This window comes from Trachurus japonicus, chromosome 24 (assembly GCF_045865225.1).
Source record: "Trachurus japonicus isolate A0001 chromosome 24, Traja_1.0".
Classification (NCBI taxonomy): domain Eukaryota; kingdom Metazoa; phylum Chordata; class Actinopteri; order Carangiformes; family Carangidae; genus Trachurus; species Trachurus japonicus.
The window spans coordinates 11,661,852-11,682,198 of NC_140930.1; the positions used below are offsets into that span (position 1 = coordinate 11,661,852).

Here is a 20,347-nt window from a genome sequence, read left to right on the forward strand (position 1 = left end):
TCTGAACAGGCGAGGACGGCATGACGGAGAATACGGCCAAGACTGTCAGGCAGCAGAGCAGCACGGCCAGGGTGTGTGTTAATATTTGGCGTGGGAGAATACGGCCAAGACTGTCAGGCAGCAGAGCAGCACGGCCAGGGTGTGTGTTAATATTTGGCGTGGAGGCCTGGGGGAGGTTTTCTTTTAGACACGCAAGCGAAGACTTTTTGCGGAGTAACATGACAACACCCCGTTTCTGACTGTTCCCCCCCTCTGCCTTCCCCCCTTTAATGTTTCGCAACAGCCGAGGAAAAGCACCCAGCCCAGCTAGTGTCAGGTATCAGGAGGTTGCCGTACGTCTGCTCTCGTTTAATGCTGCCTTACACAAAACAAACATTGTGCAAGAGGACTTCCAGGAACTTGAGAAGAACATGGAGTTGTTTTGCTGTTTGGATCCCTCCAGACTCTTGACAAGAAAAAAGTTTTATCATTGGGAGTGGGGAGGGGGGGCATAGGGCGGGGGTGGGAGGATAAATTTGTTCTCGCACAGGCCTCCAGATACACACACTGTTTTGAAAAACAGTTGGCGAATTAACTTGTGAATTAACAGCACATGTAAGAGGAGACAAGAGTTGTAACATTTTCCCTGCTCCCGCTGAAAATTCCTCTTGTGGCTATATGAGCTGTTAATAGGGGCCCAGTGCTTCCACGGCCCTCGTGAAATTTATGTACTTCTAATACTTTCATATTTTTACAGCAATAAAAATGAGTTAAGACAAGGACACAGAAAGGGTGTGGAGCCTCACCAAGCTTTATTTACATGCGCACCATTTCTTATACAAACTAGATTACAATTCAAAATGGAATACACAGGAAAAATACCCACTAACATCAAGTCGAGAAGAAGCAAGATTAATAAAGGGCAAAGTTCAAAGGGCAAAGTTCAGAGGGCGTATGGATGGGAGCTTGCCTGGGCCTCTTAACAAGGATGGAAAAAGGTTCAAGAGAAGATAATGAAAAGGAAACGTCCAAGAGGTGATTAAGGTATCTAGTGGTATGTCTCTTCTAAAAAAATTTTTTTTTGCTTTTCTTAGCATTAGATTTGCACAATGTTGTGCTGCAGGTGTGTGTGTGTGTGTTGAGCACAAGAAGAGATAATCTGTGCCTGAACGAAGCGGTAGCACTGAGTGACTGCGTGGAAGGCCTGCTCCACTACGACTAAGTGTAAACTATCTCCCGAAAAGCCAAAACATTTCAAACTGAATGTACAAAATGTTAGCGACAACTTTCCTGTGAATGAGATCCCCCTTTTTTTGCAGTTCATCTGGGATCAATAACCCTTCTTTAAATAGAAAGGATTACAGCATTCCCTGGTTTCACCTTGTCTGTCGTCTTCACAGGAGGATTTAAGTAATATTTAGTACAGTCAGTGTAGATAAATTGAAATGCTTCGCAGCTCAGGTGATGGCTCAGGATTCTCCCTGCCCCCCAAAAAAGTAAAGGTGATAATGCACTGGAGATTTTATATATGTGACAAGATGTAGGGATTTCCAGCTCATTGTCAGATGATGCTTCAACCAGGTTGAGGTCATAAAACTAACAGCTCACCGAGAGCACCGGGACGTCAAGCCTGCTGTACTCCACGTGGAATAAAAATGAGCGTGAAGCCGTTGGGACGTCCGTAAAGGAGGCTTCCTCTGCGTCTGTGTCGAAGTGCACACGCTTGTAATAATAAACCTCATAGTCAACGCAGGAGGAGGATGGTTCAAGTGCTGCTCTGTACTGTAAGCCCTGATTTTTAAAAAAGAAACAAAAAAACAATTGAAACAGAGTGTGCGTTTCGGTGCTGAAGACTCTCTGTGTTACAATTTCTGTCAAGGGACGGCACCATTGGCAGGGTCAAGGGGGGGTGGGGGGTACAGCTATTGTCATGCACTAAACCTCAGATAGCACAGTAGATCATTCTAGCCAACCATGCACACACACTCCTCTCCCTTGGCCTCAAAGTGATATACACACATCTGTACACTATAATACACAGTGGGGCATACACTTCATGTCACTACCCCCCCCGGACAGAGAAGGGGGTACCAGGGTCTCCACATGCTACAACAATGGCGCGTTTCCGCCATTTAGAAAATCTGGTTCAAGAATTAAATCGCTGGTAACAGTGTTCCCTCCTACCTGGCGTGTAACGTTGTTCATTATTCCTTCAACTTTACCTTCAGAGGTATCACAAAAACAAAAACAAAAAAAATCCAAGGGTCAAGTAGTACATGAGTATATAAAGACATACAGCGAGTATATATGCATTTCACACAATTCATAATGCATAAATACATACATGCATACAGTCGGCTGTGCTGTATGCACCATGAGGGATAGTGAGGGATTACACATCGTCGTGAGATTAATTCAACAGAAATAACACGCCACAGATAAACACATACACACGCGCGTATACACACACACAGACACGTACTCGGGAGATTACAGGGGGTCACCTGCAGGAGCACCAGGCGTGTCCATGAGGAGATGTGTGTATGTGTGTCACGAGTCTGACAAGAGGGAAAGAAAAAAAGAAAACAACAACAATAAAAAAAGAAAAGAAAACCTATGACAGCAAAACCAAAAAATAACAGACCGCGTAAAGTCTTAATCCTGACGTTGATCTTGCTTCCTCGTCTACATCTTGACGGCCAAAAGTTCACAGGTTACAAGTTCACAAACACAAAGCATTACTGTTATTTTATCAAGAAATGTTAAAATACCATTAGAATGTGACTTGATGTTACTTAAACGGGAAGGCTCCCTTTTCCCCCCTGAGTGGTTCTATATATGCATAACAAGCCCCACAAGCTCATGACAAGAAAACAGCAGAGCTTAACACAGATCCCTGGTATTATTTTTTTTCTGTGTGTGTTATTTATGTACGTGTATGTGTATGTGTGTGTGTGCGCGTGTGTGTGCATGTGCGTGCTGTGATTTGGCTGCCAGCATATCCTACTGTTTGTTTCAAGTAATTTGGCAATATACAGAGATAGCTTATTGTTTTACTCGAGAAACAAATGGCTTCTAGAGGAATGAGCCTAAAAACCCTGCTCCCCCCCTCCCCGCCGCCGTCTACAGGTTCGACCTCGCCGTGCTACGAGTGGCTGCAGCTTTGGGCTTCTGCAGGTCATGGGTAACGACAAAAACAAACGAACAAAACAAAACAAAAAAAAAAACCTAACTAGATGCACGGCTTGCTCTTAGGACAGGATTCAACACTGTTTACATAGCACCTGTTATGGTGTGGAAATGTTCACAACCCTAGGACACAGGTATTCATTTTGGCTACATCATATGCTGTGATAAACAACCTCGACCGAACTCACCAGACGCTAAGAAACCTAAGAAAAGACAGTCAGTATCTTCCCCTAAAACTCCTTCTTGAACTTTCCACTGCCCCTGCACTGTACAAACATCCATGACAGATTTTCTTCCTTTAATCTTTTTTCATGTTTTTTTTTTTACAGTTAGATATACACAAAAGAGAAAACATATTTTGTAGTATTCAGCTAATTGTAATATAACCCTCAGTATGCTGCAGTTATGTTAAATTTAAGCAATTTATAAGAACAAAACAGGAAGTGCATGGCATTATACTGAGATTTTTTTTTTTTTTTTTAACTTCCAGGGTTCTGAAATCTTGCAAACTGGGGGCAAAGTGTAGTTTTTCATGTTGTGTGTGTTTGCATGTATTTGGATGCGTGGCCACTCAGTGAGTAAGATACAGAAAACCCAGGAAAAACAAATAGACACTGAACATTTAAAATCACTAAATGAGAACAGAAGGATTCTTTTTCAACATAACACATCCCAGAAAAAAAAACACTTGATCAGATTTACACCACATCAAATCTTGATTTTTTCACTTTACACTTTTGTCTTTTTTTTTGTCTTCAATGGGAACAACTGCACCGTGCACTCCTTCCATCTTTGCTTGATATTAAGTCCTTGTATTCCACCTGAAACCCCTTCTGATAAGCAGAGTCTCTTTGATATCAACAGACTGGGTGTCAAAAGGAAAATTGCATAATTCTAAGATTTGTGAGTTTGTTGTGATTGTTTGACGTAGCTCTCTTGTTGTTGTTGTTGTTTCACAGGAGGCTTTGAGGGCTTATATGTGCAGCATCTCTAGAGTCTGCCGGATCGTTCATGGTTCACCAGTGTAGGAGCAAAGGTAAAGCTCTTGAGAGGAAGTCTTCTGTAAACACAGGATTTGTATTTCATGTTGTGCTGATGGCAGGTTTGGCAAAAAGGATGTTGTGTGTCTGATCTTCTCTTGCACTACACAGTTTAGACCTGGAGAGAGGAAAGAGATGAGACAATCATAATATTATGAGTATTTGTGGTGCATCGATCAGCTCTGGTGTAGTAACGACCTTATCAAGTGGATCAAGTTCTCACCAAGCATCACCAGTAAATACAGTTCATTTGCAATGATAATAATGTGCTAATGCACATTAAAGGGATAGTTAGGAGTAGGTTCGTTACTTTTAATCGGTGCAAGCTATTTTTAGAACGGCGGAGAAGAGCGGCGAGCTGCTCAGAGCTACACTACGGAGGCTCATGGGATTTCTTGGTTTCCCTCATCCAACCCATCAAATACACAATCCAACAACTTCAAAACGCTGCCCCCGGCCAGAACACGCATCAGCGGTTTTGCATGATTACAATATTTCGCATGGTTTTGCGTGGTGAATGTGCAGGTCACAACTTGTCCAACAGAACGTTTTGGAGTTGTTGGATTGTGTATTTGATGAGTTTGATGAGGGAAACCAAGAAATCCCATTAGCCTCCGTAGCGTAGCTCTAAGCAGCTTGCGGCTCTGCTCCGGCGTTCTAAAAATAGCTTGCACCGACAATTAAAGGTAACGAACCTACTCCTAAAACTAGGGATTATGGCAATGGGCTAATTTGCCAAAATGTTGAACTATCCCTTTAAGATACCACAGGTACTTCATGCATGTGTTTCACAAGTATTTGAGGAGAAAACTTGGACCGGCACATTTCAAATATGTTGAATTTTTTCACAAATGCCACACCATTTGACAAACGTACCTGCTCCGCTCCTTCCTGGCCCGACCCCTCAGCCTGGTACCCAGCTCTGAGAGGTCTGCTTGGTGCTAGTGAAGTTGCCGACTCCGTTCATGTTGGCCAGAGAGTCAAAGTTAAAGTCCAGGCCATCTGCGTCCATCAGCTCATTCCTGATGATGGAGTCCATGTCACACTCCAGGCTGCCATTGAACATGTCCAAGTCCAGATCTGTGGGGAATCGGTCCTGACAGATCCCGCCACTGTTGCTAACAGTTCCGTTCAGGAAGATCGACGTGTCGATCTGCATGGAGGACGACCCGTTTCCTCCCAAGGGTGACAGCAGGAGCTGCTGCTTGACATTAGCCAGAGAGTTAGCCTCATTGGCTAAGTTCAGGCCTCCGTTTAAAGACCTCAGGGAGCTTTGGTTGTGGTTGTTACTTTGCAGCATCTCCCCTTGGCTGCCCTGAAGTCCTCCGGTGGTCCCAAAGGTCATTATGGGATCGTTACGGAGCATGAGGCCACGACGGGAGTTCTGGGAAATGACAGCGGCGGCGCTGGCCTGTGACATTAGCGGGTCCGATTGGGTCATCATGACGTCGCTGTGGCTGTGACTGTCAGAGTTGAGCAGGTCTTGTAGTGTCTGACCGCCAAAGCGAGACATGCTGATGCTGGAAAATGAGGTCTGCTTGTTCTCCTGGATGGTCTGCATGGGGGACGGACGCAGAGAGGAACCCGTCGAATGGGGGCCAAAGATGGAGTTACTGTAGCCATTAACGCCACCGTTAGGAGAAGCGTTGGAGGATGGAGAGGTGGTGGGGGAAGGCGAGCCGAGGCCGTTGGGTTTGGACCCAAAGTTGAACCCTGAGGAACCATTGGGGGCGGTCTGGCTGGGAGTGGTGGGCACCAAGTTGATGTTGTCCAGCAACTCGTCCATCAGGTCATCTGTGAGTCCGTCGTTCAGGTTCATTGTACCCGCCAGGTCCGCCAGGCGAGGCAGCTCGGTCGGCACAGCTTTCCCATTGGTCGTGGCGTTGCCTGGAGACAGCGCTCTGCCAGGACTGGAGTAGAACATCGGCGAGAGAGGGGGCTCGTCATCGGGCACCTCGTCCAGCTCGGGGTTGGCGAGGATGGGCGAGAGGCGACCGCTCACTGTGCTCGCGTTAGAGTTAGTGCGGGAGCGGAAGTCTGTCCAGGCGTCCAGCTCCTCGCTGCTGCGCGACGTCGGGCTGCCGGGCCACTTTGAGAGACCCGAGGGACTGTCGCCTCCGCCCTCACCCGCTGCAGCGGCCGCAGCCTGCAGGGCCGCCTTCTTCTTGGCAGCGCGGCCGCGGGCGGACTTAGTGTACTTGTTGCTGTTGTCCATGGAGACTGCGCGGCGGCGTGGAGCCTTGCCACCCTTTCCTCCCTCGGGGTTGATCATCCACCAGGAGCTCTTCCCCGTTCCTTCATTCTGGACGCGAATGAATCGGCTGTGGAGGGAAAGGTTGTGCCGGATGGAGTTCTGTAACACAAGAGAGAAAAGACTGTGGTGAGCGATGTGTGCAAAATCCTTTGGAAACAATTACTCAAAGAACGACTGTCATCAATATTGATCTGTTGTATTCTTTCTTTCCTGTTGCCAGTGACACATTCAATGAATACGTCTCATTAAGTCCAACAACACTGATCCATAAACCACCCACCACCACCGATTCTGCAGAAACGTAAACAGTTGCTCTTCGTGATTAGCCACACAAACAAAGCAAAAAGCCTATTGTTTCAATTGTTCTTCCACTAAATATAGACAGGAACACATTAACGCGCAGCAGCACTTAGCGCTGATGTCTGCATTGTTCCCACTGTAGCTTTTGTCTTGAGAGTATAAAAGAGAAAAGAGCGACAGTGGTCTATAATCAAGCGTCTCCTCGATTATGAATGGCACATACAATGAGCCCGTGTTGCATAAGGAGCGTATTCTGTGTCAGTTCATGTGTGCTTGTCCATGCTTGTGTGCGAGTCTTGGCTTGTGTATATTGATCGGCTCTTGAGCTCCTTCCTTGTGTGAGCCCCAGAGGCTCATTGTATAGGAACTGGTGCAGATGACAGCCCCTGTTAATGATTAAGAGTTTGATTCACAGCACAACGACGGCTGTATATACATACATATTAGGACCAAAACTGCCACACAACAGAATCTCTTGTTGCCTCACTGCCGGCTTTGTCTACAGTTATCAGATAGACAGTCAGATTTAACAATGTTACACAAATTTTTAGGTCTGCTAGCAATTTGACTCTGGGGATGGTAATTTCAGCTTGTTGACACTTGTGGTGCCCAGAGGATGAATGCTATTGGCTTTGGTGATTTATTCCCAGCACAGCCATGAAGTTGACATTTGTGGTTTGAGTGAAATGTATTAACAACTGTTGTGTGTGCACTGTTGTGAAATACGATACACATCTTCATGTTCAACCCAGGATGAGTTGGAGTAACTTTGACAACCCTCTGAATTTTCCTCTAAAGCTGCCATGAAGTTGAAATTGATGTTGTCCCAATAGTTTGGTTCATGACCACAAACCCTAATGACATGTGGCAAAACAAATGACATTCCCATCGGCCTGTAGCCTAGCGTGTGTTTAATGCTAATTAGATTGTGTCAACATGCTCACACGCAACAAACATACCTGCTTAACACGAGCAGGTTAAGCTGTGAGCATAGCTGCCTTGTCTCGACTTAACACCTGTTGAGTTGTGCTGGGGATGTCTACGGATGCAGGGGTTGTTAAAGAGCCACAATTCTTCTGAGTATTGTGAATGTGTAGAGGAGATAAAGTAGCTACATGCTTTGGACAGATTTCAGTCTTAAGTGCTAAATCTGGAGAACAAAAATGTGTTGACGTCAGGGTTGACTTGAAGATGCGCTTTGATGACATTAACTTGGGTTATATTTTTAAAACACCACAAAATACCATGAAACGACATCACCATTAAAACACAATTTAAAGTTTCACTGTTGCACGTCATCAAGGGTTTCCATTTAGACAATAGAGAGGATTCATATAGCATGTTTACACAGTCGGCTGGTTTAAGTCTCTAATCATTTTCGCTAATTGATTAGTGCAGGTTAAATGAAGGATTGTATGATGTGAGCGTGGGCTTTAGTAAGTTTTTTAAGACTGGAAATTCCAGCTTCATTTGATCTTTAAATTACACCCATGCACATGTCCATCTGGACAACCCCCACTCCTTTTACACTCATACACCCACACAAACACACACTTGCAGCCATCTGGTCACTTAAGAGGACATAATTTCATGGTTAAGCATGACAGCATAGTGATGATACACAAATGTTGAGATAAATATGCACATATACGTGAAAGTTACATTCTTAAATATCAACTGCAAAGTAATGGGGCTTAACTGTAAATGTTTAGGGAACAATGATTTCAATTCTGGATATTTAGGACATATGATAATGGCCTTCTTTAATTTAACTTTATTGTTATTTCACTTTCTTCTCTTGCTTACTCTCCTTGTAACCCACAACCCAGTGAATTCATTATTTTGCCTCAGTCTCCTTCTCTTTCCATTGCCCCCTCCCTCTTCCGCAGTTTCTGTTGTTTCACAAACACATAGCTCTTATGGGCCCTGAGGGACTCTGGGGCTATGCTATATCCTCCCATATAAACAACCCAACCGCCATCCACAACATGCACGCATTTTTCCCTCTCTGTTTTCCTGCTATGTATATTTTTACTCCCTAAGACAGAACAGATTTCTGGGTCCAAACCGACGAGGGCCAACATTTTCTCGTTTTTGTGGGAATCACAATATTGTTTTCCGTACAGCAGTCCCATCTTTCCCGGGCAACAGTTTACAGACAATTTGGTCTGGATTGTTATTCTGGTAAAAAGCAGTTCAATCAGGGAGGAGAGAGAGCAGCTTAAGTTACTGAGGGCTACGTTGGCAGACAACAAAAAATTTGATCTCTGGGGCAAAACTGAACCTCTGACCCGAAGTAAGTGTGTGTGTGTATTTCACAAATATGTGTTTTTGGTAGTTCGCTGATTTGAAAATGCCGTTTATTTGTTTTTTTTGTTATGTTTTTTTAAGTTTTAGCCTCTTGAGTCTTTTGCAAAATGCATAATTTGTCTCCCGCAGTACTCTGTGCTTTTTGCAGGAATTGCTGTGTATTAGCAGAACCGTAAAAAAGCTCCATGTAATCATCAATGGTGTGTGTGTGTATGTGAATGCATGTTTCCCAAGTGAATGTGCGTACGTGTGTGTGTGCGTGGGTGTGTATTCGGTGAAATGAGGTAAGATGAGAAGAGATACCACGGAGACCAGTGTTTATCCTCTGCCAGCATCTCTTGGGGCATGACATAATGCTGCTTTATTACAGAGCATTTTACAAACACACATGCGCACGCACACACACAGGCACACACACACTTGTTAAATGTTTCCAGCTGCCAGGAAGATGTAAATAACGGCAGAAGATCGACTTTGTGAAGGAGAAACGAAAACTTCTGGTGGGTTGAATGAAGAGCAGAATGAGTGGAATGTGAGTCTCCTTCTCTCGCTGCTGTAAACATTTACCTGCCAGCACCTGACTCCTCATCAATCCTACTACCGCGCTTCTTCCTACGCTTTCTTCATCCCAGCCTCCTGCCTTCGCCTCTCCCTCCCCCTCTCCTCCCTCCCTCCGCCCGCCGACAAAGCCACTTGTTTAATCTTTCTCTTTTCCGTGGCACTGCTCGTATCCTTCAAATGTCAGGTGGGGTAATTCTAACTTGATGTGATGGAGCAGCAATAAAAGGAGACGGGACATCTGCAACCGAAGCACGGACAGTGAGGGGAGGGGAAAAAAAAGAAAAAGACAGAGAAAAATTGGGTGGGAAGTGGAAGTGAGTGATGGTGAGAAGAGGACGACCGCAAGAAGAAAGAAAGAAGAATGTGTATGCTGCTATGTATACTAAAATTACATGATGTGTGATATGAGGGAAGCAGATCGTCCATCTTACGTGCTCACAAACCCTGCACTGATCAACCCCTTAAGATATATTTTCTGGAAAAACAAATAATCCAAACTTTGAGGAACACAAACAGCATTTTATTCACGGCTGCTGTATAGAAATGGAGCAGAGGGAGAGTACACTGGAGTATACTGTATGCCCTGGCCTGTATGGGTCTGTGTGCGTACATGGCACATCCCTGTGTGTGTGGGATACTGTATGCTTACTGCTGTAGCTCCTCTGGGGTATTCCCAAAGCCCATTAATAAAAACAGCTCACTGAGACAGCAGCTCTGATTCATAACTCCTACTACGCAGCCATGAGAGCTAAATAACACACATAACATTACTACAGCTCGCAGCAAAAAGCCGTCTGAGGACTAATGACGTTTGTGACTCTGCCTCTCTTGACCTTATATTTCCCTCCACTTTTTTTTTGTGTTTTGTTTTGTACCCATCAGCTCCTTTTCTCTCTTGTGACTGTTTGCCTCCAGGACTTCTTCTTCTTGAACACATCCAAACCCTGTCTCAGAGTATGAACAAGTTGGTTAGTGAGCTATACTGTACCTAAAGGCTATTCTGCTTTCTTAGCCCACTTTAATGATCAAAAAGGATTTGCAAAAATTAGTTCCTCAAATGTAACTTTGTCAATTGAAAACCTTTAAATTTTGTTTGTCACAAGTCTTTTCATTCACATGTTTAGAGAATCTGAGGCACATACTGTCGAGTACTGTCTGTAGTATGCATGTTGACTGTCTCACAGCGTTCGTTGACCACTGAGCTGAACTGCATGTTCTGATTTGATATGAAACGAAAGGGGCCTCTCCGTTGGCGCTTTTCTGTGGCTGGTTTGATATGATAAACTCCACCACCTTCACCCTGGGAAACTAGAAAATTGCTGGGTGACAGAGTCAACAGTTCATGGGACCGGTTATCCAGGTTAGCTGGTGTTACATTTTTGAAGCCAACTCACTCAAAGTAGCCTGACAAAGCTGAGCTTGCTTTGTGAGACAGGCCCCAGCTGTGCGTGTGTGTGTGTGTATGTATGTATGCGTGTGTATGTGTGTGTGCGCACCAGCTGCAGCCAGAGCTCAGGAACACAGAGGCCTTTTTGTCCGTCAGCAACATGTGGGAACAATTAATCACTGTCAGCAACCACGCTAGGAATCTCTCTCTCTCCTTTCTCTCATTATTCTGATGTTTGAAGGTGCGTAGGTGGGAACTCATATGTTTGCATTTATGTAAATCTTAATGTAGTGGGTTTGTGTACGGAAGAAAAAAAAATAATAAGGAGGTGTTTTAAGGAGATTTTAAGACTGCTCTTAGGGAATTAGATCAATTTACTACCACTGATGCATGTTGAAAATGTGCAGAAATTAACACCCACCAGGTCATTCAGAAGCAAATTCCTCTGATTGGTCGAGAGGATTCTGAGAAAGCCTCCTAATTGGTTGTAGCTGTGCTAGTTCCAGCAGTCCTGATTGGATGATGGAAATTGGCTTGCGTAGCCAGGCAGTGCAGAGAAGGGAGGGTCTCTACACTGTGTTGCAAGTGTATTTCATCACCCAGCTACAGCGCACACATCTGAACTCCAATGTATGAAATGGCTCAGCTTCACTTTGTCAGGTTCTTTTACTTTGAAAGTAAAAGAAACATTTTAATGGTCAGGGCCGAGCCCGACACAACCTTCCCTGCCTCTGGGAGTGAGGAAATACATACACACATGAGCACAATCAGCACACACAACAACACACACACACACATACACACACATGCATGCTCAGCTTCTCATGTGTTGTGCTGTAGGGAAGCAAGAGGTCAGCGGGTTACAGTGTCATGGAGCCAGGAGACTGCGCAGAGTCAAAGGTCAAAGTGCTCTGAGGTCGAAGCTCTCACCTCATACACCCCTCCTCTTTAACCCCGTTTCCACCGCCGTGATTGGACAAACCCTGCGACCTGAGCCTCGCACCTCTGGTGTACTTAACCACCCACTGACACTGCGTGTATGTGTGCATGAGTCCTGGCCAAACATAACCACACTTTATCAGCCATTATGTAAACCAGCACTAATCTGAGTCTAATGTCAACAGTGACCGCTGCTGGGTCAAGCGGACAACTTGCGCGCCATTAGTTACCATTTAAGACAGGGGGACTGACAACGCGCGGCGGTTGAAATAATGCTTGTCTTTCACTGAAGTGTTCTTTCCTTAGAGAACGCAAACACGATTAACTTTGTGCAAACAGGTGACAGGTAGCGTCCCAGAAAACGAATGACAAATAACATGACAGGTATAAAATGTTCTCACCAGATACAGAGACAAAGGAGCTCATTGTTTGGTTCTCTATCATTTTATATGACAGAAAGCAAACTCTTGCTGCCTGGCACATTTACAGCTATGTTTATGATATTGCACCATCCCTCTTACATAAACCAACATGCATAGGCCCATATGTTAAGTATATGCTTACAATAGTATCTTACTCTCATGTAAGAGAAAATACAAAATACTGATAATATGAACAATGGAAAATATATATTACCAGCTAATGTCAGCCTTAAAAAATGGGTGAATCAATAAACACGGACATTTTTAATCTGCAAATGCTTTTAGGAGAACTGTTGATGTAAAATAATAAACAAATGAATAAAGAATCTAAATACTTAATTATTAAAATGTGATGGTACACTATGTAAAGTGTATATAAAGATGTGTGACTTAAATAAATAAAATACACCTCTGAACTTTTTATGTTATACTGTGTTAAGGGGAATTTCCCATGAACAAATAAAAAATTTGGCATTTGTGTTAATGTTGCCCTCAGAATTGACTGTGGCAAAGATTATGACCACAGATGTATAAATGAAACACACAATACACGCAGAGGCGATGTGAGGCGAGGCGAGGCGAGGCGAGGTGAGCAGTGAAAGTGTTGCGAGGGAGTGCGAGGTGGAGGCGTCGACGACACGCAGGTCTTTGACACGCACGTATAAGGCGATTTATAAATAAACAGCCCGGCTGGTCTACGCTAACACAGCAGAGAGAGGGGATGGTTATTTATACTGTGACCCTACACAAACACACACACACACACAGACTCACACACACACACACAGACTCACACACACAGACACACACATTTGGTCTGGGCTGCAGCACCCTGAGCTCTGGACTGCAGACAGAACATTCCATTCTCTTCAATCATATGTGCGTTTCCCGGCCAGCGGCTGGGTGTCTCTCCCAGCTTGTGTGTGTTTAAGTTGTGTTTGTGTGTGTGTGTGAGTGTGTGTGAGTGTGTGTGAGTGTGTGCGTGCTGGACAGGGATTTGGAGCTTGGCAGAAAGAATCTTGTTACACCTCATTCTGCTTATATTTCTTGCTCTTACTCCCCGTTTTGCTCCTTTTTTTTGTGAATAGACACACACACACACATACACACACACACACACACACACACACACACACACAGACACACTTCAGTGTCAAATCAAGTTAGGAAACAGATTTTTCTTTTTTTTCTTCGACACGCAAAGTGTCTCATATTGAATCTATAACACTGACAAATCCATCTTTGTGGTGTGAACAGTTCCCGTTGGGAGTTTAAGCGAAGTTCAAGTGAACACACACACACACACACACACACCCACATGCACACAAACATGCACACACACTCCTCTTTCCAAGACTTGTGACCTTGTTAAATCACGAAAATGGCAGCTCCTGTCAACTCCGAGACCTTACTACTGCAATGTCGACCTCTCTCTCTTTTTCTCTCTCTTTCTCTTTCTGTCTGTGTCCCCCCCCCCCCCCATCTGTCCTCCTCTGGCTCTCCTCTGTCTTTCTTTGGCCGGTTCTTCCACCGTGTGTCCCGTGTTGTGTAAGGCCACATGCTCAAACAAACTCCTTGTTTACTCTTTCATCTCCTCCAATCAGTTCGCCTGAGGTGGGGGAGTTGGCCGACCCATCCCACCTCAGAGAGCCAATCGGTGCGGGCCGGTGTGGAAAGGCATGGTTAAGTCACGTTATCCTCACTGGGTCAGTGTGTTTTGATCAGACTGTCACCTCAACTTCTGTGGAACATGTGGCTCATGGTCACGGTGGATAGTCAAGTACACACACACAAATACACACACACACACACACACACACACTGGAAGCAGTTCAGGAACATGAGAAGCAGTTATAGCGATAGAGAAATACGTCACTGGACATTCTCATGATTTGGATCTAGATAAAAACAACATAAAAAAAACAAATTCATGTCTTAAATGCAAAAAAAACAACTAAGAGTTTAAAAGTTAAGCACCTTCAGTGTGTGTTCAAGAACACACGGTTTGTTACAGCTCTGTACGGGACGTCTATGCTTTGCTTCGGGATGACACAGGACATCCCTGCTGGGTTTTATCAACCCGAGTTCCAGGACACGGTGTCCTTAAGCTTTGGAGCAACTGTGCCTGCCAAGAACATACACACACATACACACACACACACACACACACAGATGAGTACACTAACAACAGAAACATCTCAGTGAAGACCAAAAAAAAACGACACATGCTGATTGAATTTGCACAGCACGGGTCAAATATTCTACTGTGTTTATCACAAGAGCAGTCACTCGGATCATTTCAATCATCTGGAAACTCGATTGAGAATCTGCTCGAGGACACAACAAATTCAAACGGCCAATAAAATACCTGGCAAATTCAGGTATTGTGTCACACTGATGCAGTAAAACCTTACCGCACTGAAATAACAGGACAACAATGATCTAGTTTGTCTTATAACCTGAATATAATATATGCTGTATTGCACAACAATCAGCACAGCAACAAACCTCGGGCATAACAACTTTGTCAAACTCTTTTGATCGGTTGTAAATAAATATTAATAACTCCACCGGGGCCTTTCTGGATCACGCTATGTACCCTCTGCCAGTGTGGTGATAAACTGCCTGTGGATTTAAAATAATTCATTTGCTGTGTGAAATGAATGTTGTTTGGGTTTGTCTCTGGGGGTCGGGTTGACAGATCCTCCGCCCCGGCACGATGACGGTGGTGTGGTGACTCGCCGCCGCCTGCCTGCCCTTTTTAAGAACTTCAACTATTTCAACATCTGACTTCTAAAAATAGAGAGGGACCAGAGGGCAAGTCTGTTGCTGCTAGCGACGATTATCATGTTTATCCTGGTGTACGAGCCCGCTGATGACAGACACACTCTTAATACACACAAACACACACATACACACACACACACACACACTGAGGATGAAAGCCCAGTGGTGTGGTGGCGCATTAAAGTACGTGAGTATGCAGAGACAAGGGTACAAAAGACAGGCCAGCCATCAAATGATCCCGCTGGTATGCATTACAGAGCTTTTCTATGTGAGCAGGTGATTAATGAGACCTTCAAACTACGTGAGCATGTGTGTGTGTGTGTGTGTGTGTGAGAGAGAGGTAGAGATTGAGAGACACTGAGGGAGATTCAAGGAGACAGAGCAAGATAAAAAAGAAAATGGAGAGATAGGGAAAAGGAGGGCAGCCTCAGTATTAAGACTAACAGGGTGACTGTGTGATTAATTACATCTCTGTGCGATACGAGCAGTGGAGGGATGGAGGGAGATGAAGAAGAAGGAGAAGAAGGGGGGAAGGGCACAATCATTCAATTATCAGGAAGGGGGAGTGTTGCTATTCCTGTGGGGAGATATGGCGAGGGTGGCAAGGAATACGTTTGGGAAACCAGCCCGCCATCTACTCTACGCCTCAACCCTCAGACCTATTTCGAGATCAATGGAGTGTCAGAGTGGGAGGATTTATTTCTGGCGTCCAGGGTTTGAATGTTCAAAAAAAAAAAAAAAAAAAGTTGCGTTCATTTTCAGCATCGGGTGACTGGTGGTGGTGGTGGTGGTGGTTGTTTTGTTGGCGTACGTCCCAGGCTTGATTCGGCGTGAAAACCTCCCGTTTAAACTGTTGATTCTGGTCTGATAATCAGATTGAATTTTTGCATTTCATTCAACCACATTCCTCCAGCGTGGTTATGCATTGAGGGTTATTCTTTGTTCTGCTGTGTGAATGACGCATTCTTCCTGCTTTTTTCCACACTGATCAAAGAAACATGTCGATTTATCTCACCCGTGCTCGCTGCCATTTTTCTGTCACTATTTGTAGCTACTTGGCGGCAATGTAGATAGATGACATCTTTACTCCTACTTCCGCTCACATTGGCTGATTGGTTGATTATTTCTCCAACCGGTGGATATAGCAGTGTCAGTGGGCAACAACACCAGAACTAGCTGGCTGGTATTATTTGACTAGTCTACTCTTAAATCCAGGCTCAATATTGGATCTGCTGCCTTTTTTATACTTGGGTTTCTCTCTGATAAAGTGCCATTTGTAAAAGGGTTAGGGTGAATAACTAATGGCGTTATTAATGGTATATAATTGACTTTGCTCTATAGGGCAGTCTTGCATTTCTGCGTGGGGAAACATTGAGGATATCATTAAAAGGAAAACCTTCAAAGGTGCATTTGTCACTTTGATATTCTCTGTAATTGAAAGAAGGAGAAAAACACAGCGGGTAAAAATGATTCATTCGAATAGAGGAATGAAAAGCAGGGGAAGAGGAGAGAGAGAGCCAGGTCAGGGAGGGAGAGAGAAGTGGAGGGACTGAAGGAAGTGAGGAGGACATGCTGTTTTTATGTGCATAGCTTGGGTGTGGGGTTGACTGAGGTCTATTGCCTGCCTTAAACGCCCACTCTGCCCAATGCGCATACTTGTATTTCCACCGAGGACCATCTTTTGTTCGGCACAGAACAAAATGGCAGCTTCTAGGTGAACTGAGGACACTGATTGGGTTTTGAATTACACTGGAAATCTCTAGAAACACAGGTATCTGGCTACGTTACAAAGGATAGAGCTGTAAAACCTGGCTGCCGCAGAGGCACGATCCCACCCCTCAGTAAAAGAGTAACCTGGTCACTGGCTGCCAGTCTGCACAGGAAATAAAAAATCTATTTCTTACAAATTTTTCAAGTATCTATTGTTTCCATTTACAATCGAGCACTATATGCTTTATTTTGAAATACACTACATAGTAAACAATTATTTTAATCTGTATATTATTATTGTATCTTTGCACCATTCGCCAAAAATGAAAGAAGAAACCTGGGTACAAAATACACCCCATTCAAAGAAATTATTGTATGAAATTATGCTAAAACTATATAATTATTTTGTACATAATATTTAGATGTCATGTAAAAAATAGATGTACTTTTTCTGACTTTTCTCAGAAAAGTTTTCCTTTTTACTTGATACTTTCACCTTTTCAGGCCCCTCGAAGTCTCAGATAAAACAGTCTGAAAACAAAAGACTGCACTTTCTGTAGAGCGTCTCATAATTCACCTCCACACTAAAGCCATAACCTGTGATACACATTCACAAAGACTTCATTTCAAGGGGTCATAAGCCACAAAGGTTGGGCATCACTGCCTTACATAATCTCGTGGGAGTCAAATGTGAGAGATTACCTCGTGCTGACATGTGGGGCCACCAACGTGCAAAAACTGACTGCTGCAGTCGAGTTGTTAATATTAGTCCTGATGTCAAGGTTAATGACAGCTGTAAGTGAATTAAAGCCAATAAAACGCCCTTAAGAGTTATATAACACAGACATGTGTGTCTGTACTGCAGGATACACAACTGCCTTAATGCTCAGAAACTACTCACACACAACTTTGACATGGGAAGGCATATGGTGTTGCGTTCAAATACACTTTGCACTGGTGTTTAAACTGTTTGCAAACTGCAAAAAAACAGACACTTGAGCTCCAAAATCTACATCCAAACAAACAAAAAAACAAAAACTGCACAACAAAATGCTGTTGCAAATGTGTTGCATCAACAGACAGCGATACAACTCTGAAGTGTAAAACCACGCTTGCCAATCAGAAAACGGAAAAAACAACGCAACAGCTGAAAGTGACGTCACAGGTGAGGTTACAAAAATGAGTTGGTGCATTAAGAAAAGTTATGCTTTAAGAAAAACACATGTCCACATGGACTGGGTCTGACCCTCCCTCTGCATTTCAGCATGTCCACATGTCGTTTCTCATTACTCTTGTCTGCTTGATCTACTTTTTGTTCTGGTGTGTGTGTATGTGTGTGTGTGTGTGTGTGTGTGTGTGTGACACTGAGGTGTGCTGCCTCTTTGATCGAGAGTTTCCATAACATGTCCTGCTCGGTGCCTCGGGGATGTTTCCAGGATACATCCGCGGGACATAGTTTTCTATCTGTTGACGTATGCGGTTTAATAATCTGTCAAACCTTCAATTAACTCTGCTGAAGGTGAACTATGATCTCATTGAGACCGATTATGACGATAATAGTATTACACATAATCATGTTGGCTAACTAAACAGTAGGCAACAAATCTAGTTTGAGCTCAATTGTTTGGAAGCAGCAACATGCTGTTTCTTGTTTGTGTGTGTGTGTGTGCATGTACATGCGTGTGTGTGTGCGTGCGTGTCTGTGTTAGGAGTTTTGGTACAGCAGTGGAGTTCACATCTGGTCAGGATTAGTGTCGGGGCCCCGCTGGTGTTCATGGGGCTCTTCACTCTAATGGTGCTAAAAACAGATACAGTACACAGTACACACTATTTCACACACACACACACACCACTGATTTTTACCATATGTTGTACCCTGACACACGCACTTTAAAAGACAGTTTTGGTTTATTACAACTTGAGGATTTATTTTCTTAGTTTTGGCTGTCATTCCTTGCCGTCATGCTCTCACCACACTGATTGCCCTGGAGATCTGGAAAGGAGTGTGACATTGCTAAAAAGACATCGGACATGGCAAGAAACATGAGCAGTCAGGTGGTCGGGCAGCTTTTAAAAACACATCCTCAGGTCAGCCAAACCCATCTTGAGGAGAAAAACAACGGCAAATCATAAGGACAGACAGACAGACAGACAGACAGACAGACAGACATGCAGACAGACAGTTTTATTTTCAGGACCAGAGTGACTCTGCTGGTTGAACTCTGAGCTCTTATGAAGCAAACTTTTCTCTCTGGTCCATCTCGGTTTCAGACTCAGAGTCAATTAAACTTGCTTGACTTGATCTGCCCAGGACCTCTGCACTAGAAAGTGTCTCTGTTTGACCGTATGTGTGTGTGTGTCTGTCTCTGTGTGTGTGTGTGTGTGTGTGTGTGTGTGTGTGTGTGTGTGTGTGTGTGTGTGTGTGAGTGTGTGTCCCTCGTTCTCTGCTGATGTCAGCACTTCCAGGCCGGTCGGCTCCCTTCCTCCTACACACCAGCTGAGCAGCTGGAGAGCGAGGGACAGAGATTGCAGCGGAGGTTTTTGAACTCACCCACACTGACACACAGTGTGCCTGTGTCCTCAGTGTGTATTTGTATGTGTGTGTGTGTGTGTGTGTGTGTGTGTGTGTGTGGCGAGAGCTTAACCTTTGCAAGGCAAACACCCAATGGCTCACACACACACACATCCAAAACATACACACTGTTAAAACACACACACACACACACCTTGGGAGAGTTTTCTCCCAGCAACAGCAGCACCCCTAAACCCCACCCCACCATGAGGAGTCACATGACTTCCTGCTCTGAGACAAAAGGAAAGAGAGCAGCAGTTTGCCTTCACTCTCTGCTCTTCTTCTTCTTCTTCTTCTTCTCCTCCTCCTCTCGCCCCGTGACTGACCATCTCTGCCCGTCCAGTGGGTTCTGTCCCTGGAGAGCTTCAATTTCACACACAAAAAAAGTTTAAAGCTTTGTAACCAGCAGCTACCAGACGTCACGGTTTTTTCTAACAGTGGTGTAAAATAACACATGAAACAAAACAGATCTCCTCTTGTCACGACCCCTCTCTGATCTCTTCCCGTCGGTTGCATCACTTCCCGTGAATCCCAGTTCACCCCGTGCTGCTGGTAAACGACGAGGATCTTTTGAAATCCCTGTTTCTAGAGCGGCGGCGCTATTGTTTCCTGACCGCGTAACCCAGTTCACCGGTCTCCGTGCGTGTGTATGTGTGTCCAATATGATTATGCCTGATTACATGTGTGCATCACTGCAAAGGGAGCTTGTGTTTGTTTGTGAGCGTGTGTGTGTGTGTGCAAACGTGAGCGTTAAAGCTTTTGTTTATACAGGTCTGCCTGTGTGTGTGTGTGTGTGTGTGTGGAGCACGTTTCTGTTAAGCTTATTAATCATTGCCAAAGGAGATGATGATGACGTAGTTGTGGTGCCAGATTCGACTCTGCTGTGTCAGCTCGATT

At 44.4% G+C, this 20,347-nt stretch overlaps 1 protein-coding gene across 1 annotated transcript in view; it reads right to left on the bottom strand.

Moving 5' to 3' along the window:
• Positions 1 to 769: 769 nt before the first annotated feature.
• foxo3b (forkhead box O3b) overlaps positions 770 to 20,347 on the bottom strand; it is a 43,725-nt gene continuing 24,147 nt past the window's right edge. The window contains exons 3-4 of the mRNA XM_085770852.1: positions 5,085 to 6,561; positions 770 to 4,326 (exon numbers count right to left, since the gene is read on the bottom strand). Coding sequence (XP_085626978.1) covers positions 5,113 to 6,561 — 1,449 coding nt within the window. The 3' untranslated portion in view covers positions 770 to 4,326; positions 5,085 to 5,112. The remainder of the gene's footprint in view (positions 4,327 to 5,084; positions 6,562 to 20,347) is intronic.